Source organism: Onychostruthus taczanowskii, unplaced genomic scaffold (assembly GCF_017590055.1).
Source record: "Onychostruthus taczanowskii isolate IOZ18803 unplaced genomic scaffold, ASM1759005v1 scaffold52, whole genome shotgun sequence".
NCBI classification, from domain to species: domain Eukaryota; kingdom Metazoa; phylum Chordata; class Aves; order Passeriformes; family Passeridae; genus Onychostruthus; species Onychostruthus taczanowskii.
Window position 1 is genome coordinate 40,984 of NW_024502791.1, and position 25,288 is coordinate 66,271.

The 25,288-nt window shown below is 37.9% G+C and overlaps 1 protein-coding gene across 2 annotated transcripts in view; it reads right to left on the bottom strand.

Moving 5' to 3' along the window:
- DENND4C (DENN domain containing 4C) overlaps positions 1 to 23,983 on the bottom strand; it is a 63,793-nt gene extending 39,810 nt beyond the window's left edge. Inside the window, exons 1-3 of one of the 2 annotated variants that reach the window (XM_041416526.1) lie at positions 23,848 to 23,955; positions 19,369 to 19,467; positions 3,973 to 4,299 (exon numbers count right to left, since the gene is read on the bottom strand). In XM_041416526.1, coding sequence (XP_041272460.1) covers positions 3,973 to 4,283 — 311 coding nt within the window. In that variant the 5' untranslated portion in view covers positions 4,284 to 4,299; positions 19,369 to 19,467; positions 23,848 to 23,955. Of the gene's footprint in view, positions 1 to 3,972; positions 4,300 to 19,368; positions 19,468 to 23,847 lie in introns of both variants that reach the window. The other variant, XM_041416527.1, reaches the window with a different exon arrangement.
- Positions 23,984 to 25,288: the final 1,305 nt, after the last annotated feature.

Here is a 25,288-nt window from a genome sequence, read left to right on the forward strand (position 1 = left end):
CAATGGTGGCAGCTCTCAGGGCACATCCATAGTGCATAAGGCGTTTACATGAATTCTTCACATCACTGTCTACATCAATCAGAAGAAAATACTAACAGAGCAGTCTCCAATAAAAGTTTCAGTTTTATTTCAGTTTCATGTATTTTAAATAAAATAAAAATTATAAATTTATTCCAGAAAGATTTGTCAGCTGTCAGCTTATGAGAAGGACAGAATTAATCAGACTGTTCCAGCACTCCAATTTAATAGGTTTACAAGTATTGTAAGAAAAATACTTTAAGTGTTCAAGACTTTATCAGTGGGCTCACCTCTCACCAAAAGAAAAAAGAAAATGAAAGCAACACACACCTCTACATGTACACTAGAGAAGTATTATTAAAGCCACACTACTTCCTAACCTCATGCATAGTTCTCAACTTATAGTACGATGCTGTATCTGCAAGCAAACAGAAGAAAGCCACCACCCATGAATTACTGAAATTAAACAATGGTTTTAATGATTCAGAGAAAATATTCAGAAGTGATGCATGAAATAGTGCACCTGACACCCTGTGCATACAATGTCCTCCCTGACAGGGTAAGTTTACTTCTACTTGTTTCAACTTCCAAGTGTCTGCCTTTGATTAATTATTACTGATCACAGTTAGACTTGTTTCCTGCCTTTTTACATTTATAGTTTGCTCTCGATCCTAAGTACACATTATTTGCTACATTATTCTATCAATGTCAATACAGTTTCACTTCAAGCAAAATGAAAACCAGTTTCCTCTAGATGTTAGTCCTTTGCAAGAAAGACCAAAAGAATCTTATCATCTCATTGTAAGACTGTTTGACGTTGTATGTGGAAGTTCTCTCACACCCAGTTCTACTGATTTAAAAGTGTACTTCTATGCATCAGGTACCAGAGTTTAGAAAGAAGAAATACAACCTTGTGGCTATTGAGTTAAAAACCATAAACCATAGAAAATTTTGCTTCTGGAAAACCATTTCAAAACAGTCAACTTTTGTGAATTGCATTTGTGTAAGACTGCTGTCCAGTTTGACTCCTCCTTCTCTAGGTCCAAACATGATCCTGTCTTTCAGAGTTCTTAGGCAAAATACGCCTTTATAACTCCTCTTCCTCTTTCATTTTTCAAGTATTGAAATAATAAAGGAACTTACGTAAATATTGTAAGGTCAGAAAAGTGGTGGATCAAGAAAAGGGAAAAGACTGAGAGACTTTTATTATTTAAAAGACTTTTATTTCTACTGCCATGTTTATTATTATTTGTCTGAACAAACAAGTTACTAGCTTCATCATTATTACCCTACACTGTTCTAAACACCCAGCTGCATTTGTCACAGTGGTGGGATTAAGGAACAATTGAAGACGGTGACTGCGGAGAACATCCTCCAGTTTCTATCACCCTTCTTGAAATTTGGGTTCATTTTCTTTTTGGAAACACATCTCTAATGAAGAAGATCATCATCATCAATTTGTTCAAATGATATACCTGCAGACATTTTCAGAAATCATACATATAGAATCACAAGGTCCTTAGCAAAGAAACCCTAAGCAAATGAAAGCCTCCCATACCACTTTAAAAAAATTTTTAGAAATTTAAAAATCATAATTTCTTTACTTACATAAAGCAAGCTACCTAATTTTTGCATTACTTGGTATTACAAGAACCTCTGCTTCAGACAAGAAATCTGATATTCTTTCTTTTCTATACCAAGTGTTATGAATTGCAAAACCACTTCTACTTTAAAAAACCATTTTTCTGTCTGTTTTTTCTTCAGTGTAAGAAACATATGCTGGAGTGCTAACAGATTCCTAACTGAAGTGTAAAACAAAGAAGTGAGATTTTGGTTGAAAGTCTCGCTCCACATAACCAAAACAGATCTCTAATCTCAGTTCTTGTCTTTTTCTGGAACATCAGCAAAAAAACTGGTGAAGAAAACAACAGAATGACAGTAAATTAATTATTTCATAGACATATAAGCTTAAGATACTACATTTTACAGCCACATTTATGAAGAGGATCTTAGAGATCTTTTATCCTAGGAATGAACCTTTATTTTTCCAACTAATATTTTGTCCAACTAATTAATCTGATTAATTCTGGGAAATGTAACATCCATGGCCTAACTGTGTGCAAGGAAGTAACTGCAGCAAAAATTCACTCTAGCAACTTACAGACACTTTGATTCAACAAGCAGTGGACAAATAGAAAGGAATGAGGATGTAGCACACAGAAATACAAACACAAGGAAAGCTGCAGACAAACAGTAGAGGATACCCCTATCTCCCTCTTCACCAAATAGCATTTGTTTAACTACTTTCCCTAAAAAGAACACTGAAATAAATACATAGACAGACAAAAACATTCATCAAGAATCATTTGAATGCTCTGACTGTGACATAACTCAATTTTAACTCTTAATGTAAGAATACACATCTCGCCATTTGAAGTGACGTACTCTTCCTGTACATATTGAGTTCACTCAGCATGTCAGACTGGCTCAAAGGTAAAATATTATTTCACACTGGTTCTTTGACAAAGTAACAGAAAGCAGCATAAATTAGCCTTCAGATTGGATATACATTTCTTGCCTGAATTCTGCTTTTATCTAAACACAATGGAATTCACAGAAAAAAAAACCCAAATAAAAAAAGATTGCTCTACCCATCTCTTGCATATAGTTGCAAAGCAGGAGGAACAGCAGGGGGAGAATATGCATCATTGCTCAGAGAGAAAAGACTGCCATAATGTGTTAGGTGTGACATCCTAACTAGATCTGTCTACAACAAAATACAGAATAAATACTATTTGCCTAATGCCATCATCTCAGCCGACTACTTGCCTACTTTGTTTACAAAATCTCCCCAAACACTCAAGCTCCTAAGGTGGGAGACACACCAAATACACATATGCTAGCCAAGCTGCTTCCTTAAAGGCACATGCTGAAGACTGATTTTTCATTACTTCCTTTGAGGAAACACTCCCTGTAGAAATTCTTTCTTCTGTAAGAACTTCATGAAGTACAAAAAATCAGATAAAATGTAACTTCACACTGTAGTGTCTCTTCTTGCAGTGCCAGTCATACACATGGGAAAAGATTAGGTTAAAAATCACCTACTGGAATGCAGGTTACATGACCAAGATGAACACAAGTTAGAATGTACCAGCTTAATTATACAACTCAAACTATAATCCTTAGGAGTGAACTGTCTTGCCATGAAGCTGCTTTTGTTATTCAGATTACACTATCAGTCTCCCCATGACTGGACACTGTTTGTCAGTAAGCACATAAATTATAGGTCAAAAACAGGGTATGTAGGCTTCAAGCCAAAGCATTTACGTTTATAAATGAAAATAACTAAAAGTATTATAGAATATATATAGATGCATGATTTTTACTCCCTACTATTTATTTAATAACTAAGTAGGGAGAAAAATACACATTCTTTATTTTGCCATAATTTTAACACCACCCCACAACCAGGCTCTATTTTCTTTCTCATTACATCCCCAGTAGTTCTACAATGTCCTTATATATTTTTAAGTTATATCTTTCACCATAAGCATTAAAGTGAATTCCAAAGCGATAATTTTTGACTTCTGAAGTCATAATTTTCAGCATGTTAATGTTTCTGGATTTGGACTACATATTTTCTACAAATTAATTCTGTGTTATTCAATCATCTTTCACAAAACTGCAGCAGAGAACTTAATTTCTCATATTTTATCAGCTTCATCTCTCTCTCCCATCTTTTAAATTAAAACATTATCATTAATTGTAAAAAGACATATTCACTACAAGACTGACACTTTGTTCAATGAATTCGATACAGAAACACACACTCAGGAATACAGATTCAAAGAGGACTTTTTAAGAAGTTTTTTCACGTCTGTTTTCACCATCATCTATTAAGAGTAAAATTTTATCATTATTGAAGGAGGAACTGAACTGCAATAGAAATCTCACCCGATGTCAGTAAGAGGTGGTTTGTCCCGGCCTCTCTTGTAGCACAGAAAAAGTTCAGGACTCTTTAGACTCCCATAGTTTAAGTTGGCTTGGAGGGCTGTAGGGGTGGCCTCAACACAGGTATATCCCTCTGGGACAGTTTCACCAGCTGATTTAATTATCACAGCAATGTCAGTAATTGGAGCCTTGGGACCAGTTGACTTCGTTTCATGTCGGCTGATTTCCTGGTCCAGGAGGGTTGCGGTGTCTGTATCAGTGAGCCCTGCCACTACGAAATAGTCAGCCACTCGTGGACCTTTGTCTTCTATCATGGTTACGTCAGAACTCCTGGGCAAAAGAAAGAGAGAAATCAAACTCTGCTTTCAATCTCAAACCCTTCTCCCAGCAACTATGAGTGTTTAGATCTTTTGAAAAAAATTTTTGCAAATAGAAAAATACAGAGTTATATACAGAGTTCATGAAAATTCTATGGAAACTGCAAAACGAACTTTGACATTTGCTGTACAAAAACGATACTGAAAGACACTGCGGGAGATCAGATTTCAGTTCTAACACCACAACTGTAACGTTTTAGCACAAGGAGTTGAAGTGAGATATAGGATAACTCAAAGCTCTTAACACTTCAGCTACACATAAAATTCCTTTGTGCTATCTATTAGACTGCCCAAGCTCTTTACGGGCTATATGTTCATGTAGGCATCCCAGTCTAAGAGCATCCATATTTTTCTGCCATTGCTTGTGAGCAATATGACCACAGAATCACCTTGTCTTTTTTTTTTTTTTTTGACAGAGAGAGAACAATTGCAAGTACAGGCTCACCACTTTATCTTCTGCATAATTCATCCATTTTGTTTTATAACATAGACCTAACAGTGCAGTCTTGAGACACTCAGCTGGCAACTGTAACATCTGGAAGTCATTTACAAAAATCACACATCCAAACCCACATTTCATCAGCTGATCAGAAAGTACACATCACTGCTCAGCTGCACATTCCAGATCTGGAAAGAGCTGTTCTCTAAACACCCCTAATGTTCACTGAGCACATAATGTTAAAGCAGTGAAACATAAGTTTCTATTAAGAGCAAACCTAGCTGACAGCCTATGCTCAACTACCTCAAGTACAATTTCAAGCACCCAAATCCCATTAAATCTTTTATTTTCACAAGATGAGTAAGACATATTTAAACAGTAGCAGTCAAGCAATGAGCCTGAATACTGTTGTACCTCTTCAGGAAGCTAAGTATGACTTTCTTCTGGATCTCCTTGTTTCCATCACCGGATTTCCAGGAATCCCACATAAAAAGGTAATGAGTAATGAAGTCTAGTTCCCATTTCTGAAAACAAGACTGCCATAGCTGCCAAGGTCCTACCTACCAAGAAGCAGTGGTTTGTGGGTATTACCACCAAAATAATTAGTGCACCAACATTGAGAAGTTTCTTGTATTCAAAATGCCCAAGTCTAACTGCAGAAACTGCAGAAACACTTGTCTCTGCTGAAAGAAAGGTGGTTTGATGAAGGCAGTGTAACATTGTTCCATGCAACCTGATTTATGCTCCTGTTCCTATCCTGCTCTTTCTTACTAACATTATATTTAAAAGGTATTTTTGATCTTCACAGCACACAAGTCTAAGACTTTTGATAATAAGTGTACTAAATACTCATCTGAGGCAAAAATCAGTTATCCATCCTGCATATTTACTAAGAAATTTTAGCGTAAGATTATGCAACTTGTGCCCAACACTATATTGTAAACTACTGTAGCATGAGATGAAAGTAGGGAAGGGAAGGGAAATAACTTCATGTAAATTTGTTGTACCTCTATATTCTGACTACAGTTTTTATTTTCTTACACTGAAATAACAATTTTTCAAATCCCTTCAAACCTGAAAGGAAATGTACCTGCACCTTGTAAAATATTTTTCCATAATACTTTTCACACTGCTGCTACAATGTTCTCTAAACACTTTGGCTAACAGCTTTGTAGGGCAATCCATACAGAGACAGAGAAGAGTCTGGCTCCCAAGCAAAGGAGAAGGCCAAGGGACAGTCATTTACATGACTGTATTTATGCCTAAAACATGTGGATGCCATATCAACAGGAATAATAAAAGGTTTATGTGTCAGGTCATCATTTCCTTGTTCTTCAAGTGCCTACATCTCCTGAAGAACAAGGAAATTACCCCAGAGCCACAGCTACCTGTGAAGCTCCTATCACCTTTAGGGACAAATTTGCCTCAGTTTACTTTTACTGTCATAAAAAGCAATAAACCAGCAATAAAGTGCCTTACAGCTAAGCAAGTCAGAAGAAATGCAGGGGGAGTGGCTTCAACTTCATCTCTATAAACTGGTCTTCAGTTAAAAGGTCCCTTCTCTCACTGCCACTGCTAGTTTCCACCTTCGCTTCTGTCCAGAACTACAGTTTGTGTGGCCATATCATGAACTGGAACAAGAAATTGCTCTGACTGAATGCTAACCTGGCAGAGACTTAGTGTTCAACCAGAGCAACTCTTCAGCAATTGCCTGTGTCAGCACAAAAGCAGTAGCAGTATGACCCTTTCAGCAGCAGCACTGACTTACACTGGATTAATCATAAAACTGTGAAGTCTAAGATGTTTCAGTTTGCCGCTCAGATGCTTGGAATTGTTTGCAGAATCATAAAAATAAAGAAAGAAATAAAGAAATAAACCATCCACTCCCTGCTCCTCTTAAAGTCCTGAGCTAGAATACCTTGCAATCTGTAAAATACCATTTGAATTGAAATCTAATTACTGGAAAAAGCTGATAAAAACAGCAACAGTTGGCATCCTCCTGTTTGTTTTTTGGTTTTTTTTACCCAAAACCTTTTTTAAATGTTCCAGCCTTTTATTAACTGGGTCATGTTCACACAGCTCAGTATCATGCTCTCTCAATGCAGCATTAAAATGATTGCCTACACTCACTTTTAGCACATAGAGCAGGAAAAAACCCAAACAGTAACAATAACAGCATACATCAAAAACCTCACAAGAGTTTATATTTTTAATCACAGCTCAAGTTCCTGGAATTGCACTGTTATCCTCAAATATGCGTTAAATGGAAAATTTTCTTGGGAAAACACATGGAGGACAATTTAAAAGCATCTGAAAAAGTAAATACAAAGATTCAGAAAGTTAGAATGCAAATTAAGAGAATCCACCGCTAAATTTTCATCAGTGGGGATCAATAAAACTGTAGAAATTAGCTGCTAAGGAGTATACACTTGTATCTCCTTGTGTACATTACCCTTTTCTCTTAGCCATGGCTATGTTTTACCTCATAGAATCTCTGTGTAATATGTGGCAGGCAAAAGTCAGAGTCACCAGACAATTCAGCTGAGATACTTGGCACAAAAGTTTTTATGTCAGCACAACATTTAGTGAGTTTTTCCAAATGTTCCAAGTCTCTCAAAACAGTTCCGTTTCCACAAGGATAAGTAAGGTTTCAAATAAGCACTACAAGTCAGCTCTTCAGGAATCTGTTCTCCAGTTTCAAAAAAGACTTAAAGAAACAGGTTCACTCAAAAGACACCTGAAAGTAATAGCTCTTAATTAAGTGATAGTGATCTTCACTAATGCAACAGTTTTAGAAACATAAATAGACAAAGAATTAGCAGACAGCCACCAATACAAATAGAAACAGCAGAATTCACCAAGTCCAAGAATACTCTGCCTTCTGAACTGCAGGAAGAAAACCCCATAGGACTTGCGGGGAACAAAATGAATCCACTATTATTTTCCATTATTTTTGTGATGACTCACATAAGAACAAGTATGAACACTGCTCCTCTTAATAGACAGGGGAACAAATATTCTTCTAAGAGCCCATCTATTCTAAGTTTTATCAAAGCAACTTTTCCCAAGAAAAACTTCAAAAGTTACTGTCCTCCCTCCATTTTCTATGAGCACAGCTCATAGAAAGCATGAGTACATCACAAGACTGAGAGAAAACCTCAACAATTAGAAAATATTGGGATTTCTATTGTAACACACAATAGTGTGCTTCCTTGCAGTTAAAAACTTAAATACAAAAGCAATTCTAAAATTAAAAACTGCTACCTTCAGGTTGCACAATGACAATGCAGAATGTCTTGGAAAAAAAGTAAACATGCAAGTCCCATGAAACATCTTGTTTTTGAAGTCTACAAAGACACCTTATTTTAAGCTAAATAAACTGAAAACAAAAATTGGGAATTCCATTTTAAGAACATGAGCAGTAGTGTTCGAGGAATTGCAAACCCCAATGTCCATATGGACCCACACAGGTTATGAAAAAAACTATTTAAGTGAAGTTTGTTTTCCAATTAATTCATAGTCCACAATAGGAAGGTTTGCTGAGAGCAGTTTAGGAACAAAATTATTTTTTAAATAAAGGAAGGGAAAAAAAGGAAAAATGTATTCAGAATAAAAGATGCACTTTTAACCCACTACCCCCCCCACCCATGTTCCTCTAAAAGGAATTCCCATGGGCAGTAATTAGTTTTGTAGATGGAAAACAAAACCAGCCAGCATAGACCACACTTTAAGGCACTTAGTACATCTAGCTTAAGACAAGATTTGTTTAGCAAAAATATGCAGCACTGAAGAAAATAACATATTTTCAGTGCTAAATGCCAGAAACATGACAAAGTGTGCTCTCCCACAGTTCACTTAAGGTTGGCTGCTTTAAGAACATAATAGTCTTTCTCACAATCAAAATGCAATTTTATAATTCTTCATAAAGTTCTAGCAAAAATGTAGTTAAGTTGCTGTTATCTTTACAAAGGTCACGGAACTTTCTTAAGGAGAGGTTTCATAGGGAAATTGCTTTGGTGAAAAGGATTCAATTTTTATAAAAATAATTTTTATTATTTTTTGAAAAAAATGACTACATTAGAACTTGCTTCAGTTCCTTACTAGTCTCTTAAGCTTCAGTTAAATTCTAAAAAGGTATTTAGTGTCAAATTATCGTCTAAAATTAGGCTAGAAAGTCAGCATAAGTCTTCAGAAAATGGTACAGCTTTGACAAGCGTCCTAGAGAAAAGGAAGCATAAGCTTTGCGAAACCGCCTACAGAAGCAACCAAGGGAAAGGGTTTGTTACAAACACCAATCTGATAATTTCCATACAAATAATAACACCTTCAAATAACAAGAAGGTGGCATTCTTGGAAAACTGTATGTATATACCCACTCCAGAATAAGACCTGGATTCAGAAATAGCTGGTTTTAAGGCCTATATGCAGGCAAATCATTGAGTACTGCTTATTCCTTTCAGCTCCTGGAAAGAAGTGTTGCAAATGCTGTTATCTCAATGCACAAAACCAACAAAATAAACTTACATCTAAAGTGCGTGTGGATATCAAGGGGTATTTTTTCAGTTCATTTCTAACTGGAGTGCTAACCTTATGTGTTCTCAAGAAAACCAGCACAGGGCTCAGGAGGCCAACTAGCACAGCTTTACTGAGAAAAATCAAGTTGGTCTTTAAGTCTTGTATTTCCACTTCAGTTAAGCACTCTACTACCTGAAAAGGTAGTAATGTCTGTAAGTGATTAATCGATAACACACGGCATTGCAATTTATTAAACTTGCATCTTCTTTCACATACTGACCTCACCCACAAACTACTATGCGTGTGGAAACTACTACTTACAAACTACTTGCTATGTGGAAGCCTGTAACATGCATACACAGATGACTGAAGAAGTTACAAAGATGAGTTCTTTCCTTCATAACTAGAAATATTTTTGTAACCCGACTGCACAGGAAATGAGTTTTATTCCAGACCAAAGAATAACTTCAGCACTTTTTATTCACTGGGGTTGAAACATCTATTTTGTCAACAGCCTCTACAGTTAGAATTTCAAGCAAGGTAGATGTTAAAATTAACTCAGGACTTCTGTACAATTCTTTAACTTAGCAAGAGAATTGTACTTGGCTATTGGCAGTAAAGAAGTTTAAAAAATGCACATGCACTCTGCTCTGACATTTACTTTTAAAATGAACTGACCTAAATTCACTGAAAACACTGAATTTACTACACTAATTTAAGAGAGAAAGACATTACTGGATAGATAGAAGACAGTGCATTAGGAGACTTGGAGAACGTATTGGTTACCATCTGAGTAAGACAGAAGCATTACTGTGTTTCTCAAACACTGCCCTAGGCAAAACTTTGTAGACAAAACAATGACTACCACAGGCATCTCACTCCTCAACACAAAAATACAGCTATGTGACCAAGTCTTCTCTATTATTTCCAATTAATTAATCAGAAGAGAAGAAGGGTATACAGATTCTGAGAATACAGAAACTTTCCCTGGAGTGCTAAAGAAGAGAGATATATCATTCTTTATTCACACAGACCATTGTTTATCTTGTATTGAGATTAAATAGCACTATTTGTGAAGGAATGGGAAGAACAATGTGTTTTCCCTTTGTATAAAAGAATATTCATTGATGCCAGCTAAATCTTTATTTTATAACAAAACAACCAGTGCAGAATTTATTTTAATCAGTGAATTTGGAAGTGTGCCGTAAAACACATAAAAAGCATTTTACAGTATGCACATACACTTCAGACAGGCACATTAAAAAGAAAGAGGTACTTCTTGAGATAAACAGTATCAGCTTTCTGTTCAAGCTGAAAGGACAAAAAAAATTTAAACAAGATTTTTAATTGCCTTTAAATACATGTTTGAAGAAGTTAAATCACTCTCATACCCAGCAAAGAGATACAGCTGAGCTGCATTAAGCCTTCAGCTTGTCACTCTTCTGCACACATTTGAAATACCAGAATCATAAAATTATTTGGGCTGGGAGCAGAGTGACTTGATACATCATCTAGCTCCAACCTCCCTTGCCATGAGCAGGAGCACCTTCCATTAGACCAGGCTGCTCACAGCCCTTGAATCCAATGTGCCCTTGAATACCTCCAGGGATGTGGCATCCACAGTTCTGGATACCCTGATTCTCTGGGCAAGCTGCACCTCACCAGCCTCATTGTGTCCTATGTCCTATGTCTAAACTCCTCTTCTTTAAGTTTAAAACTGCTACCCCTTATTCAGTGACCTACAGGCCTTCTTAATAAAAAGCTCCATGCAGAATTTTGCAACAGTGGTAAAGACAACAGCATGACAAAGCTGGCGGCAAGAAACAGATGATGACAGATGATCAAAGAAGACCAATTTTTGTAGAAGCAGGTGATCCTAAATCAGAACAATAAAGTTTAATCACACGGGGCAAGAGAAAGCAGAACCTGAAGGCCTGAACACAGCAAGTTTGATCAGCAGTGAGGTTCTAGACAATAAATTAAAGTTTTGTCTCTAGGACTGCTCACAACAATCAAATCTAAACAAAAATGCTGAAGGGCTGTATTACTGGATACAGCAGTTAGCATTAATAATATGAATTCAGTTTTTTAAAATCTTAAAATTTTAAAATCCTAAATTTTAACTCAATCCTAAGTCATCCTGTAGGAATGCTATTTCACCTTAGTGAAATTCCTATTACACATCAGTGGAATACATCAACAATAGTGCTTCCTTCAGCTTTTTTTTTTTTTCCTTTCCTAGCCATATTCCACAGCAACAGGCAGAACACAGTGAGGTGATTCTCAATGCTAACTACATTCAATAACTCTGCATGGTTGTTCTTATTCTAGTTGCCTCAATTTTTGTCTCTGTTTAACTAGATTTCAAGACTAGGAAGTTGATAGTTGACTCCGATAGTTTTTCATTCCGAAAAGCAGTAAGGAATGCAACTATGGATTATACCTGGCAATCAAAACTTTATATACTGTTTTATTTGGTGGGGTTTTTTTCTAGACACGAAATCCAGTTATGATTTTAACACACTCATGTATCCACACAGGCTTAAATGTACACAGCAAGTGCAAACAGCCCCCACTATTACCATTTAACAACCAGAGCGTACTGCAGCTGGCAGTCCAGTTGCTCGTCTGTTCCAGCATACCTTTCAGTGCTGCTGCTCACATCACTGTGCTTGTCCATACCACACTCACTTCTAAGCAAACCCATTTATACTCAGATAAGTGTGCGATTCCAGCTCATGCATGTCATTTTCACCGCAGAAATCACACCTTGCATGCGTATTACAGACAACTTAATATTACTTAATATTATAAACTAGACTATCCCACAACATTAAGTGAGTTCAGGAGGAATTATTGAGCAAGGAAGTTATCAAACACTTAAAATGGCAATTGCAGCACACAGGAAAGTCACAGGGACATATCTATAGGTAAGTTCTCTGAAGCATATTTTACAATGTGTAAGAACATAAAATGCATCCATATATACACACACAAATATATACACACCTTAACAAAAGACAAGGTAAGGCAAGATTACTTCCAGCATACCATTAGGACTGAACAGGATTAAAACAGAAAAAAAAGTAGTTCACAAATTATTAGCCAGTCAGTCAATAGCAAGAGAAAAAAATTACTAGAAATGTTTTTAAAGACCTTGTTTTTTGGATTGCATTACCAGATTATTATGAAAACTATTAAACAAAGTAACAGCTACAGTCACTTGGCTAAATTACTTCAGGATTAGAAAAAACAGAATTGCAAAAATAACTTCAGAGATGAATGCCCACCTTCTGCCTATCTTAACAGAACCAGCTATGGAACAGGAATGGCTGGATGTCACCTGCATTTTGGTCAGAACACGCAAATATGCAAATACAGGACCTTTCCTTCCTAGCAGTTCTCAAGTAAACATTGGAGAATATAGTAGTTGCACAACTAAAAAATATTACAACCTACATCGTGATTATCTTACAGAGGCCTCTAACACTGGAAAAATAAACTTAAGGACAAGGTGAAAGATAAAAGACTTGCCTATTGCATTTTAATGAAGCATTCCTACAGGATGATTTAGGATTGAATTAATTGAACTTCATCCAGAAAATAACCTGTATCCATGTCTGGTACCGAAAATAATCTAGACTGGCTTTTTGCATCAGATAGCTAAATTGTTGCAAATTTGAACACATGCAAAGAATAAAACGTTGACTTTGCAGTTGCTGTTTGTGTACCAGATTGTTTTCTCACTGTATATGAACACAAAAACCAGGCATAAAAAGCATCTAACCAGGCTTGATGGTAAAGTTTTCCAAAGCACTCCAAACTGATCAGGCCACTACAGTAGGAAGTATCACAGCAAATCACCTCAGGTAAGCAACTCCCATAGAAGCAAAGCCACTAAGCCTGAAAAAAATCTGATGATACAGCAGTTTTTTCCCCTCCACTTGTACAGAAAACAGTTCTCAGAGCAGCTGAGTTCTGCAGACTGTGCATGTTTGAGAACCAAATAATTTCTGCATTAAGCTTTTGGTACGTCAAACATATCTAATACAGTTAATACTGAAAAAATCTGTATGACATAAATTGATTAAATAAATAAATCTTAACATCAAATTGCCATGGTTAGAACCCAAACACCAAAGCCTAGAACACCACAGGTAAGAAATGCAAAGATGTTTTTCACACTTCATCTGTTACTCCTACAATGACCAAAGAAAACAATTGTTTTTAAAAATTTGGACAGGTATTTGGTGTCCCTTTTTTGCAACTTGTTACTAACATTTTCTTGAGAGCCACTAAAAAATACACCATTCATATAATGGGAAACAGGTGTCTGTGTTCTTCCAGTATAGACTTCCGATGATGCAAAGGTGTACATCACAGGTAGAGGAGGTGGAGATGAAATAAACTGACTCTGCAAATTCAGTATTGTAAGAAGTGCTAATGACATAGCAATAAATATCTAGTTTTCTCAATCATATACATTTTGCCACTTATGCATCAGTTTTGTTACTGAGAAGTCCCACAGCTTTTCACACATGTTTTACAAAAAGTGGAGAGCACTTTGGTCCTAAAATATATTATTGTTCCCCATTACCTTGAAATTTCTTTGCATTTCTTTTCTTGTCCTGTGTGCAAAGATGCTCAATGGAAGTGAGGAAACTAGCCATAATTTTTCAGGTTTATGTTTAATAAATCAAAATCAGATAGAAAAGCAATCTACTAACAATTTAAGATTCTGTCTTAAGAAGTGGAACTGTGCTTTTAATCTGATTTTTTCTGACTGCCAGCAAAACCAGTTAGCGCTCCTACAAAATAGTGGGGCAATGACGTGATTATATAAATGCCTGTATCAAACATAATAAAGCTTTCAGAAGCAAAGTTTTGTGACAGCAAGATGAATAGCTACTCATGAATTAAAACTGACTAAAAATATCATTAAGTTAATGGACACTGTAATCCAGGACATGCAGAGGTCTGAAAATTTTCACCTCAGAAAAATTTCTAAGCTGAGAAAATAAAACCCCAATCCAAAAACCAAAGCAAACAAAAAAAACACCCCAAAAACCCCACTACCACAAAAAACAAACAAACAACAAAAAAGGCTACAAGAAAACAAATTCAAACAAAAAAAAATTCCCGTAAATCTAAGAAATACCCAACCTAATCCAGACCATCCAGGCTACTGCTATCTTATTAATATTCAACAGTTTAATTTTTCCTATTGAATGATAATTTCAAGTTGTCCAATGGTATAAAAACTGGAGCACATATAGATAGATATGTGAGGTCAAAACTCAAATTCTGAACTGACCTTCACAGTCTTGAGAAGAAGCTGGAACCAATGAAGGCAAGTTTGATACCAGCAAACTAAGTTCTATTGCCAAGAACAGAAAACAGAAATGGAAAAGATATGAGACAGAAAGAATGATAATCAGCAAGCAGTCCAGCTATACTAATTTAATAAACCAGTTTAATCTTGTTTCATCAGTGTTATACCCAAAGTGTTCTTTCACATAACAGAAGATGGCAACTACTCCAAAGACTACAAAGAAAATAGCTCCAACAACAACAACATAGTTCTCAGAGCAAGAAAAGTACTTTATAAAATGCACTTACTGCCCCAGCAGAAAGCTTTAAAGGTTAGCCATGCTCAGTATTATGTAATGAGTGAAACATCTGCTGCCCTGGAAACATTCTTTGTTAGAGAACTCTTTCTGTAATTGGAAACTCCTTTGGAAAAAAGCCAAATATAGTAGCCTGAAACAAAAACAAAACAGCAAAGAAAAAAGTCAAGAGACAAAAAGTCCAGTGGCTAAACTTCTTCTTGGAGCCCAAATCTCCAAGACTGCTTTTTGTAGTTATTTTGGTGCCTTTTTTTGGTTGGGATGACTGGGGACTAGGATTTGGTTTTCAGAGGACAAAGGAGAGAAGAAAGAATGTTGCTTCAAATTCACTTAAGAGGTTACTCCAAGTAAGCTGTAAGAATCAGATATATTCTCTTTCTTATTGCTCTCTCTCCTAAGCATTGAAGTATTAACATGGAAATTACTTTGCCAGAATCTCCACAGAGATTTGCCAGATCATAGAATCATGGTTTGACTAGAATTCTGCTGATTGTATTCTGTACAATACAATCAGCCACATGTGACTTAAAATCATCATCTAAGGGCTCCACAAAACCAGAGTAAAAAACCCTCTCACTGGTATTGAAGAACACAACTTTCCTCATTTTTATCTTTCGGTAAAAAAAACCACACCACTGCAGGAAGGCATCTTTCTTTTCTGTAGGTCTCTTCATTGACAGCTTCAACACACCAAACACATTCAGAGCCCTTCAGCCTATCCCCAACCCACTGAGCTCTTCTTGTTTCGATCAAGAGGTATGATTCCCATTTCTGGTTGGCCTATGTTAACCAGCCTCAAACCACTTGGCTTCAGCATTTTCATTCTTCCTCAGCTGCTTTTCAAGCTTGGTGGGAGCTTATTAACACTTCAGAAGTCTGTCTTTTAATCCTCTTGCCAACTCCTCATTAAGAAATTCTAATTTGCCAAGATGTTTTAAAATTAAGTCCAAAGCACACATTTGACAGCAGTTAGAATATTCTTTTGAATATGCTTTTGGTCTTAAGCTGCAGCAGTATACTAATTATACAGACATATGTGTCAATAAATATTTTCCTCAAACATGAAGAAAAGCTATCAAGGGTAGCAAGCTTGTGATTCTCTGTCATGAAGTCCTAACACATACCAGACATGATAAATGTGAAGTCTGACATTACACCTATTTTGAGCCTTCTTTTAATATCACCATATGATACTCAAAATACCAATACTGTATTACTCAACACACTGTAGAATTCTCAGACAAAACAGTTACAGGGAACTTCATTTTCTAGGATAAACTGTAGAAATTTTAGGCAGCAGAAGTCAAATCATTGTCAAGAGCATGCCATTAATTGCTGTAATAATTTAACACATGCCCTTGTCTTCATATTTAAAATATTCTTCACACTTGTTTTTATGTTTTTGTGGGTTTTTTAAACTTTTTTGGCACACGATATATTTCTGGATTTAGTAACTGATTTAGTAATAGGTTTAAAATAAAAGCCCCTGTTTTCCTAAAGTGGGCTGTGACTATCGTGAATACAATTTGCTATTTTAACATTTCTATTTCCAATTTAACCATTTAGGAATGAATTAATTTGATTTTCTTAGAGAACTGATCTCAGACTTTTCCAGATTTTTTTGAAATCCCATTATTTGATCCCACACGACTTACAGAACAGCATAGTCCCAATGCTCATTTGCTGTAGCATGCACAAAAAGTTTGAGACGCCGTACATTCATTTTTCTGCACAGGGTGGAGTGGAATTCACAATTTCCTCCTTTCCAAAAAACTAAAACAAAAAAAACCCCAAACCAACAAAAAAAACCCCAAGCCCCAAAACAACAAAACCACCAAAACAAACCCCTCAAACCCTCCTCCGCCAAACCAAAACCCAAACAAAAACCAACCAAATAAAACCACCACAAAACCAGACACCTATCCCAGCCTTCACAATGTGCTCCCAAGCATTCAGCAGTGGAATGTCCTCATTTTCCTGCAGTTGTACTGCTCCACTGTACACTTTACTATACTGTTCACTCAAGGAAGGGACAGTCGGGATGACAGTTGTGGAGTCAGAAGATTTACCTTAGAGATGTGCTAGCATCATTTTAGTCCCTGCTCAAAAAAGAGAGCATAAGCCTGTCCTCTGTGATAGCTTTAATCTTTTACACTCTTTTTTTAACCTCTGCCAGGTCTAGGGCAGTATCAATGCTCCATATAGACAATGGGAGTAGGAATATAAATGGAGTGACATTACTTTTACACTTAACAACCTGGACAACACAAATGCAAAGTAGTTCAACTCAGACATTCATACCAGAAAGCATGCTAGTTAATGGTGAGAATTTTAAAAAGGAACAACAGACGATTAGACACTTGAGGATCAAAGAAGTTTCCCTCCTCAGATCTGTGAATCATCTGGCTACTAATATAACTAGAAAAACAGTTCAAAATTAGAGGAGTGACTGAGTAAGTAAGATCTTTTATTCCTAGCAGAATCAGCTGGATCAAAAAGCCTAAGAAGAAGAGGTTTTGAGATGTATAGTACATACACTGTACATACACTGTACATCTGAATCTCACAGAAGAAAAAAGAAAATCTGTAAATGTCTTTGAACAGGAATTGTTCTGCTTTCTTTAAAATAAACTGAAACGTCACATTAGCCACTAGGTTCACAGGTTCATCATAGACCAAAAGAACTTCAGACATTTACATATAATTATCTTACGAGCAGATTTCTACAAACAGAGTTCAAAGCAAAAATGCAGCAAAGTATATGTATCAGAGTTTGAAATGCCTTTTAAGAAAGTATGTATTTCTTTCAAGAAAGTTTGTGTACCATGCCTTTTTTCAAAGGTGAACTTGCTATTTCATCTACCCAATCCTGAACTACATACTTCTCCCTTTATTTTGTGTTAGGTACATCTTGTTTATCCCTAGAATTATAGTAGCATAGCCAGAAGTCCACAAAAGAATTCTGTTCTTCAGAATTCCAATATAAGCCCCTGTGAAAGTACACCACCACTAGTAAAAAAATTTTTTGTTTGCAAAATCTGTTCTACTTATGTCTTGAGATTTTCTTATATCAGTACAGCTCCAGGTATGCATACACTGTTGATTAGTATTGGAAAACGTTAGTGGTATGTCTATACTTTATTCACAAAAAAAGATGAACAGTCTTGTACAGGGAAAATTACTACTTACTTATTTACTACTAAGACATAACAAAAAGTGAAAAGAAAAAAGCTAAGGAAGGATGTATCCCCAAGGTAAAGCAAGATTTTAAGGCTAGAAAAAATTAAAGTCTTTCACTGATGATTCTAACTTCAAGAATTCACTTTGAGTCAAATGAACATTGTACAGGAGACATATACACTTGCTTTTTCTGGTTTCAACAAAACTTTGAGAAAATAGTAACACATTTATGCAGTTAAAAAGTTTTATCTTTTATGTCCTGCTAACCTTTGAATATTAAGAACTGAAAACAAACCTGGATGTGACCTATGAGAGGCAAACTGTTCCCAAGCACAAGCAAGTCACATCACAGTGATTTCATTACTTTGAAACCTTATAATAAAAGCACTTGTACTCTTCCTCCTCCTGCCAAATACAAATTCTTCTCTTAAATGTATGTGGTACCTGTTCAGAAAACTGAACTTCATAGGGTTAGCCTTCCCATATTCCTTCTGCAGGAACTGGGAGAGGAACTTCAGCTAGTAATTGAGGGCACCTAAAGTTAGGCTTTCATTGAGAATTACCCCCAAAAAAGGAGGTGGATAACAGGGGAAGAAGAAAGCCTAGAAACTTGAGTCTCCCTGGGATAAAATTAACTTCTGCCAATATTGCTCTTCAGTCACATCTTTGGCAGCTTTAGCACTCTTAACAGGTACAAGACACATGTTTTACATACATTAAATATTTCTCAATTTCTTTCATCTCCTTGAAAGCACTTCCTCTGGCAAAGACACAGCTTATTTTCTAGGATTTGTTTCAAGGAAACCTGCAAAAGGTATTATCTATGCTGTGAAAAAAATACACCTCAGCAAACTTAAGGTCATATTACCTGCAAATACAACAATTTTCAGCCACTTCCAGTTAGATAACCAGAATTTTACATTCTCACTAGAATCATTAATTACTTAAAATGTAATTATGAAATTTCATTATCAGCTGTGAAAGCACAGGTACAAATGACTCTGTAGTGTAGGCAAGCTGCTGCTGCTATTTCCGAGGATGGCAGACTGATCAGCTATTGAGAACTGGCCACACCAGTTTCCATATTTTTGAAATAGTCCCTTTTGATGATTAGAGTAAATAAATGAATAATCTATTGCTGTGACTCAGCATTTTACTTTATATTTCCTTTCTATAACCTTGTCTTAGACCAAAATGGATATCCTGCAGAAGCTTCAGGGCTTAACTATAAAACTACACGTGCCTTGAATTATTGAATTTCCTGAAACATTAATTAAGTCCTTGAACTTCTTCTTCATATGCTGCTCATAAGTAGCTGCTCTCTAGCTGTGTTCTCTTTCTCCCATGTTTTTATCCCTTCCTGAAGCAGAAAAATATACACATTATGTAGACAAAGCAGAAGGATATTTTAATCACAAGACTTCAATCTATGTCAGGTTTCTTATCTGTTTGAGAGTATAGCTTCTTCCCCAGAGAACAGACATGAGGGCTGGAGCCATGTTATGTGACACCAGGAACAGCAGCACTGGGTTGCTCAACAGGGAAGAAAAAAAAAATCTTGCTTTCAGCAGTCAACTCCTCTACATTACAAAGATGTGCAAAAGAGAAGAGCAGCACTGAAGAATGCATCAGAAGAGAGACTTCAGCTTATGCATTACTGATCAAAGGCTGAAATTAATTAAAAAGACAAAAACTACCATTGAAATGAGCTGGTCCAGAGAAAAATCAAGAATATCAGGAGTTTTGCCTCTTTGGTAAAAAAAATTATTAGATTTTTGTGGTATACCTGCCCTTTGTTCACAACTGCAAAACACTTCCATTTCAAGATGATGAAAGCTTCTATGCCTTTGGACACTTGTAGCTGTAAACTCAGCTTTTGCTGCTAGAAGAGAATGACTTTAATTTGCACATCAATCCTTTATTTTAATCCACTATTTTTAATATCTTTTAGGCAGAGGAACACAGGCTCTTGGTTTTTGCTTGAAAAGCATCAAGTCTCTTTAGAGACTTTTTGAGAATAAAGGAAAGGAACTGAAGTGTCACTAAATGCAAAGATGAAAGCAGAGTAAGGCAAAACTGGCCCACTGCATTTAAGTGAAACAAAGCAAATGGAATGTTTAATGAAATGCAAGCCAACATTCAGCAAGATACTGTGGGTACATTTTTACTGTTCTTTTGATCAACAACTCTGAGATGCTGTTAAAAAAAGAAGAAAATATAGAAAATAGCTGCATGATTCAACAGAGACCATAATCATAATCTTAGTCATTCTGAAAACTCTTTTCAAGTTTCCTGCCTGCCAAAGCAAACAGTAAACATTGGGACTACATTCATACCCTCAAAAAGTCTGTAAGCAGAAAGAAAGGGCTAAAGTGAGATACCAACCAAGACAAAACTTTCTGCTTAAACAGAGCTTGGAATGCAGAGCACAGCGAACTTGTACTCCTGAAACTTTAGAATAAATCTACATTCTCACATTTTGTGACAGATGAACAAGAATTAACTGAACATGAAACAGTAACACTGCACCAGAAACTATGTTACACTCCAGAAACCCTCCTGAACTAAGTCACTTTGGTTCTAAGAACAGAGAACTGGGAACCTTTATCTACACAAATTTGCAGAATGAAACACTCTCATTATCATTACAGGGGTTTGCATTTCCAACAACACTACCTTTTTATCAGATGGGAAAGAAGCAGCATCACATTTCTGTACAACCATGGGCAACAATTTTAATAGAGGGATTATTTTTGTAGCAAACCAGAAATTCCAAAGCAGATAGAAAACCCTAAAAAATTCAGTTTACTGTTTGAAGCACTACAGGAGGAAAACAGGTCTCATGATGCAAGCGCGGCAAGCTGATTTTCATTTTACACATCTGAATAAGCAGTATGGACAACCATCAGGCAAGTCACATGGGAAACAACTTAGTAACCATGACTACAACCCCCAAGAACTATTTTACAGGTCACCTATGCCAAGATCTCCAGTACTTTGAATATCATCCAAGAAAGCAGCATGCTGAAGGTGGACAATCCTTGCCTTGGGATAACTAGCCTGCAGAGGAAGAAAAAGATAGCCTTCGACAGCGCAAGCTACCCTTAGACAAATAGACCTGATTTAGAGGTTGCAGGCACTTTTTGTTGTTATTTCAGTCAAAAGGCCACGAAACCAGTAAGAAGGCCACCAAACATGCTAGCCTTTATGCACACTGCTCTGTACCTACAGGGACCATGGAAATCTATCTGAAAGCTTAACCGTTACACATAACAGTCAAAAGACTACCTTCCCTTCTTCTTACAACTTTTTCAATATTTTTTTGTACCAAATTTTACTGAGACTTTTCTCCTATTGCATTTTTAAGCAAACCCAGATGGCATGTCAAGATGAACACTTGAACATTTTTCCTTAAAGCATATCAAGGTTGAATTCCAAAATCAATTCTCCATTGGTCAAATGCAGACCTAAAGAAGAACTAAGCTTAAAAAGATACCACTTCCAGAACTATATTTCAACAATATGTAGCACCATCACTCCAAATGAGAATTAAATATATGTTGAGTCAGAGGGATGCTACACATACAAACATTTAATATTCCAATTTTGCTCGAGCTAGGTTTTTTGTTTTTAATGAAAACCATGTAAAGGTTGATCAGAAAGAAATCACACACACAGTCTTCAAATAAGAAAACAAATATGTAAGACATGGTCCAAAAAGATGTCAATACTTTACTTTGGGCTATGGAGGGACCAATCTTAACCAAAGAATAAACAGTCACATGTAACATTATACGTATCTATAAGTATTTATGAAAATGCCCGTCTTAACTTGTAAGATTTCTTTTTTTTTTAAAGATTCAAACATTGAGATTTTAGCAGTAATCAGTGTAAGTTGTTCCAGTAAGTATTTTAACACAGAAGTCAGAACTCATGTAGGCAGGCTAATATTTATATTTCTGGTTTCTACTAAACTTCATTGTACTGCTCAAGACAGACATGCACTATTAGCATTTCATATCTACTGGAATAGTAAAAAGCAGTGTATCAGCCAATTCTTAAAAAAAATGTTAAAAAATCTTAAAAACCACTTACAGTCATATTTATAATATAAACATCCACAAACTATCTAACAGTTATTAGGTTTTTTAGTCAGTGTCCTTTGTGCAAAGGATTTGAAATATATATGCTAGTACAGCTGATTAGTAGTCTGGTTAATCACTTAAGTCTGGTCATGACAGCTTTTCAAAAAAAAAAAACCAAAAAAATCTTTCATTTTCCAAACAGATATGAAGTAGTTTGTATTCCACCATTATTTTTTTCCACAAGAACAAAACATTTACTACCCTAACTCCTAACATGCCACCTTAAAAAGAGTGATGCGAAAACTTTTACTAACTTTGTGTTTGGTTCACATGAAGAAACAGCCAACAAAACTAACAGCAAATAATTCTCTTTTTATTAACATGCCCATATGCAGGCTCAAATTTACCTAAACTTAAAACTACTATGAAGTCTAAAAACTTCATAGTAAGCCAAGAAAATATTAGACAAGTCACACTAACACAACTTAGAGGGGGGAAAAAAAAAGAAAAAAGAGTCAAATGAAATGTCCTGTTTGTTGTTTGTCCTGCCCTCATGCAGGTATAAAAGGCTAGCCACAGGCACTGGTGGACAGCAGCACAATAGTCCATGTCTGCAACACGTTTGATCTTAACAAGAGGACTTAACAGTGTTAAAAAGATTGGTACAGAATTGACATTAACTTTAGATTTTATATAATGTTGTTCAGTTTTTGCATCCCTTCTGAGACTGCAGAACCAACAGTTTCGAGGACTGTGTTTGGCATTAAAAGCACAGTTAATCAGCTTACGTCATATTTAAAGCGTCTGCAAATATTTTTCACCATTTGACACATGAAAGCCCTAGCATATCACCAGATCTTTCCGCTCCATAGGCTATCTGGCTGTGCAGCAAAGACACACGAGATATCCTCAGATGGTAATACCGATTGATTAAAAGTTATGCATTTAGCTTTTCCTTGTTCTCACATCTTCAGTACTTTAAGTTTCTCATTCATACGACTAGCTTCCAAAATACCAGTGTGACTTAGTCAGGACGATCCCTGTTATCCTAACAGCCTTCCAACAGCCGGCGACGATCTCCAGTTCGGCACAGACCACCGCAAGGGTTAAACTCGCTGACGCCGGAGCTTAGGGGAGGAGCCGGGGCTTGGAAAGGGAGAGGAAAATGGAGAAATATAGGAGGGAGCTGCCCCAGGACTCACCTGCAGCGCCTGCCACCTGCGCCGCTGCAGAGCCCCGCGCTCCCGTGGGGCGGCCGCGCCCGACGAGAGCAGGGAAAGTAACAATTATCATGGTAATAATTATAGTGAAAAAGTCCAGAAAGCGCCTCCGCCCTCCCGGCCGCGCAGAGCGGGTTAAGGACGAGCCCCGGCGCAGAAGCTCTGCCGGGGCAGGTCAGGGCAGGAGCCCTTCCCAGGGACCTAGTAGGCGCGGGGGAACACCCCGAACCTCCCTGCCTGTCCGGCGAGGAGGGCAGTTTCCTCCGGACACATTAGAGGGGAAGGAAGGGGCCATGTAGCCGGGGGCAGGAGAGGGGTTCCCCCGCCGAGCGCTGCGCCCCGAGGCGGGAGCGGGCGCCGGACCCGGCGGCTCGCCCGCCTCCCCCCGCTCCCGCCTGTCAGGCCGCCGCCGCCGCCGCGAACGCGGCCGCTCACCTGCCGCCGGCCGCGCCGCCCCCGCCCCGCCGCTTCGCCCCGCGCCCGCCGCTGCCTCAGGAGCCGCCGCACCCGTCACCGCTCCCGTTTGGGGAGGAAGCGGCCACCATGTTACTTTCTCCCCCTCCAACGCCTACTGGCGGGTCCAGGGCCCGCCCCGAAAGGAGGCGGTGGCGGCGGGGCCGGGAGCGGCGGGCCGGGCAGCGGCGCTGTGGCGGCCAGGGGGCGCCGGCGGGAGCGGCCGGAGGCCCGGGGAGGTTCAGTTCTTAGTCCTGTACAGGACAGCCCCAGCAATCAAACTAAGAGTATTGTCCAAATGCTTCTTAAACTCTGTCTTGGTGCAGGCTTGGGGACCCTGTTCCAGTGCCCAACTACTCTTGGGGTGAGGAACCTTTTCCTAATATCCAACCTAAACATCCTTTGATGCAGTATCATATCGTTCCCTCGGGTCCTGTCACTGTTCACCAGAGAGGAGATCAGCGCCTGCGCCTCTGCTTCCTTTCATGTAGAATCTGTAGACTCTGATGAGGACTGTCCTCAGCCTCCTCCAGGCTGAACAGACAAATTACCTCAGCTTATCCTTGTATGGCCATGATCATTTCAGCTACCTACCCTGATGAAGCTATGCACTTCATAGGTGACTCTAGTTTAACGAAATAGTGCTTGTAACATTTTCTGAAAGAAAAAAAAAAGTGTAGTGCTATAGACAAGGTCAGAGGACCTTACCTTGGGTGAAGGTAAGATGGTAGACACAGTTTTTCCGTATTTTAATGAGGTTTTTTTGTATTTGCAGCATCCTTCTGGACAAGTTGTCCAGCAGTGAGAGGAGCAGGTTCACAGTGCAGTGGGTGAAGAATTGGCTGAAGGGCAGAGCTCAAAGGGTAGTAGTCAATGTGGCTACATCTGGCTGAGAGGAGCTCATCAGTGGTGTTCCTCAGGGTTCAATTCTAGGGCCAGTCCTGTTTAACATTTTTATCTGTGGTTAGGAGGCAGGAGTTGAAAGCACGTTTAGTATATTTGCTGATGATACTACATTGGGGCTGCTATTGACTCTCTTGGGGGACTCTTTGGATGTAGAGCAATCTGGATGTATCAGAGTATCATTGGAAAATATTAGTGTAATGATGTCTAAAAAGAATAAATACCAGATTCAGCAGCTGGGCTGGAGGAACACTGGACACAAGTACAGGCTGGGAGAGGAGTGTGTGTAGGGCAGCCCTGCAAAAGGGATCTGGGGGAGCTGGTCGGCAGCAGCTCAGGGTGAGCCAGCAGTGGTGCCCGGGCAGCCAGGAGGGCAAACCCATCCCGGGGTGCATCAGACACAGCATCACCAGCTGTGATTGGGATCATCCTGCTGCATTCAGCCCTGGTGCGGCCTCACCCTGAGCCCTGTGTGCAGTGCTGGGCCCCACACTCTGAGAAAGGTGGGAAGGTCCCTGAA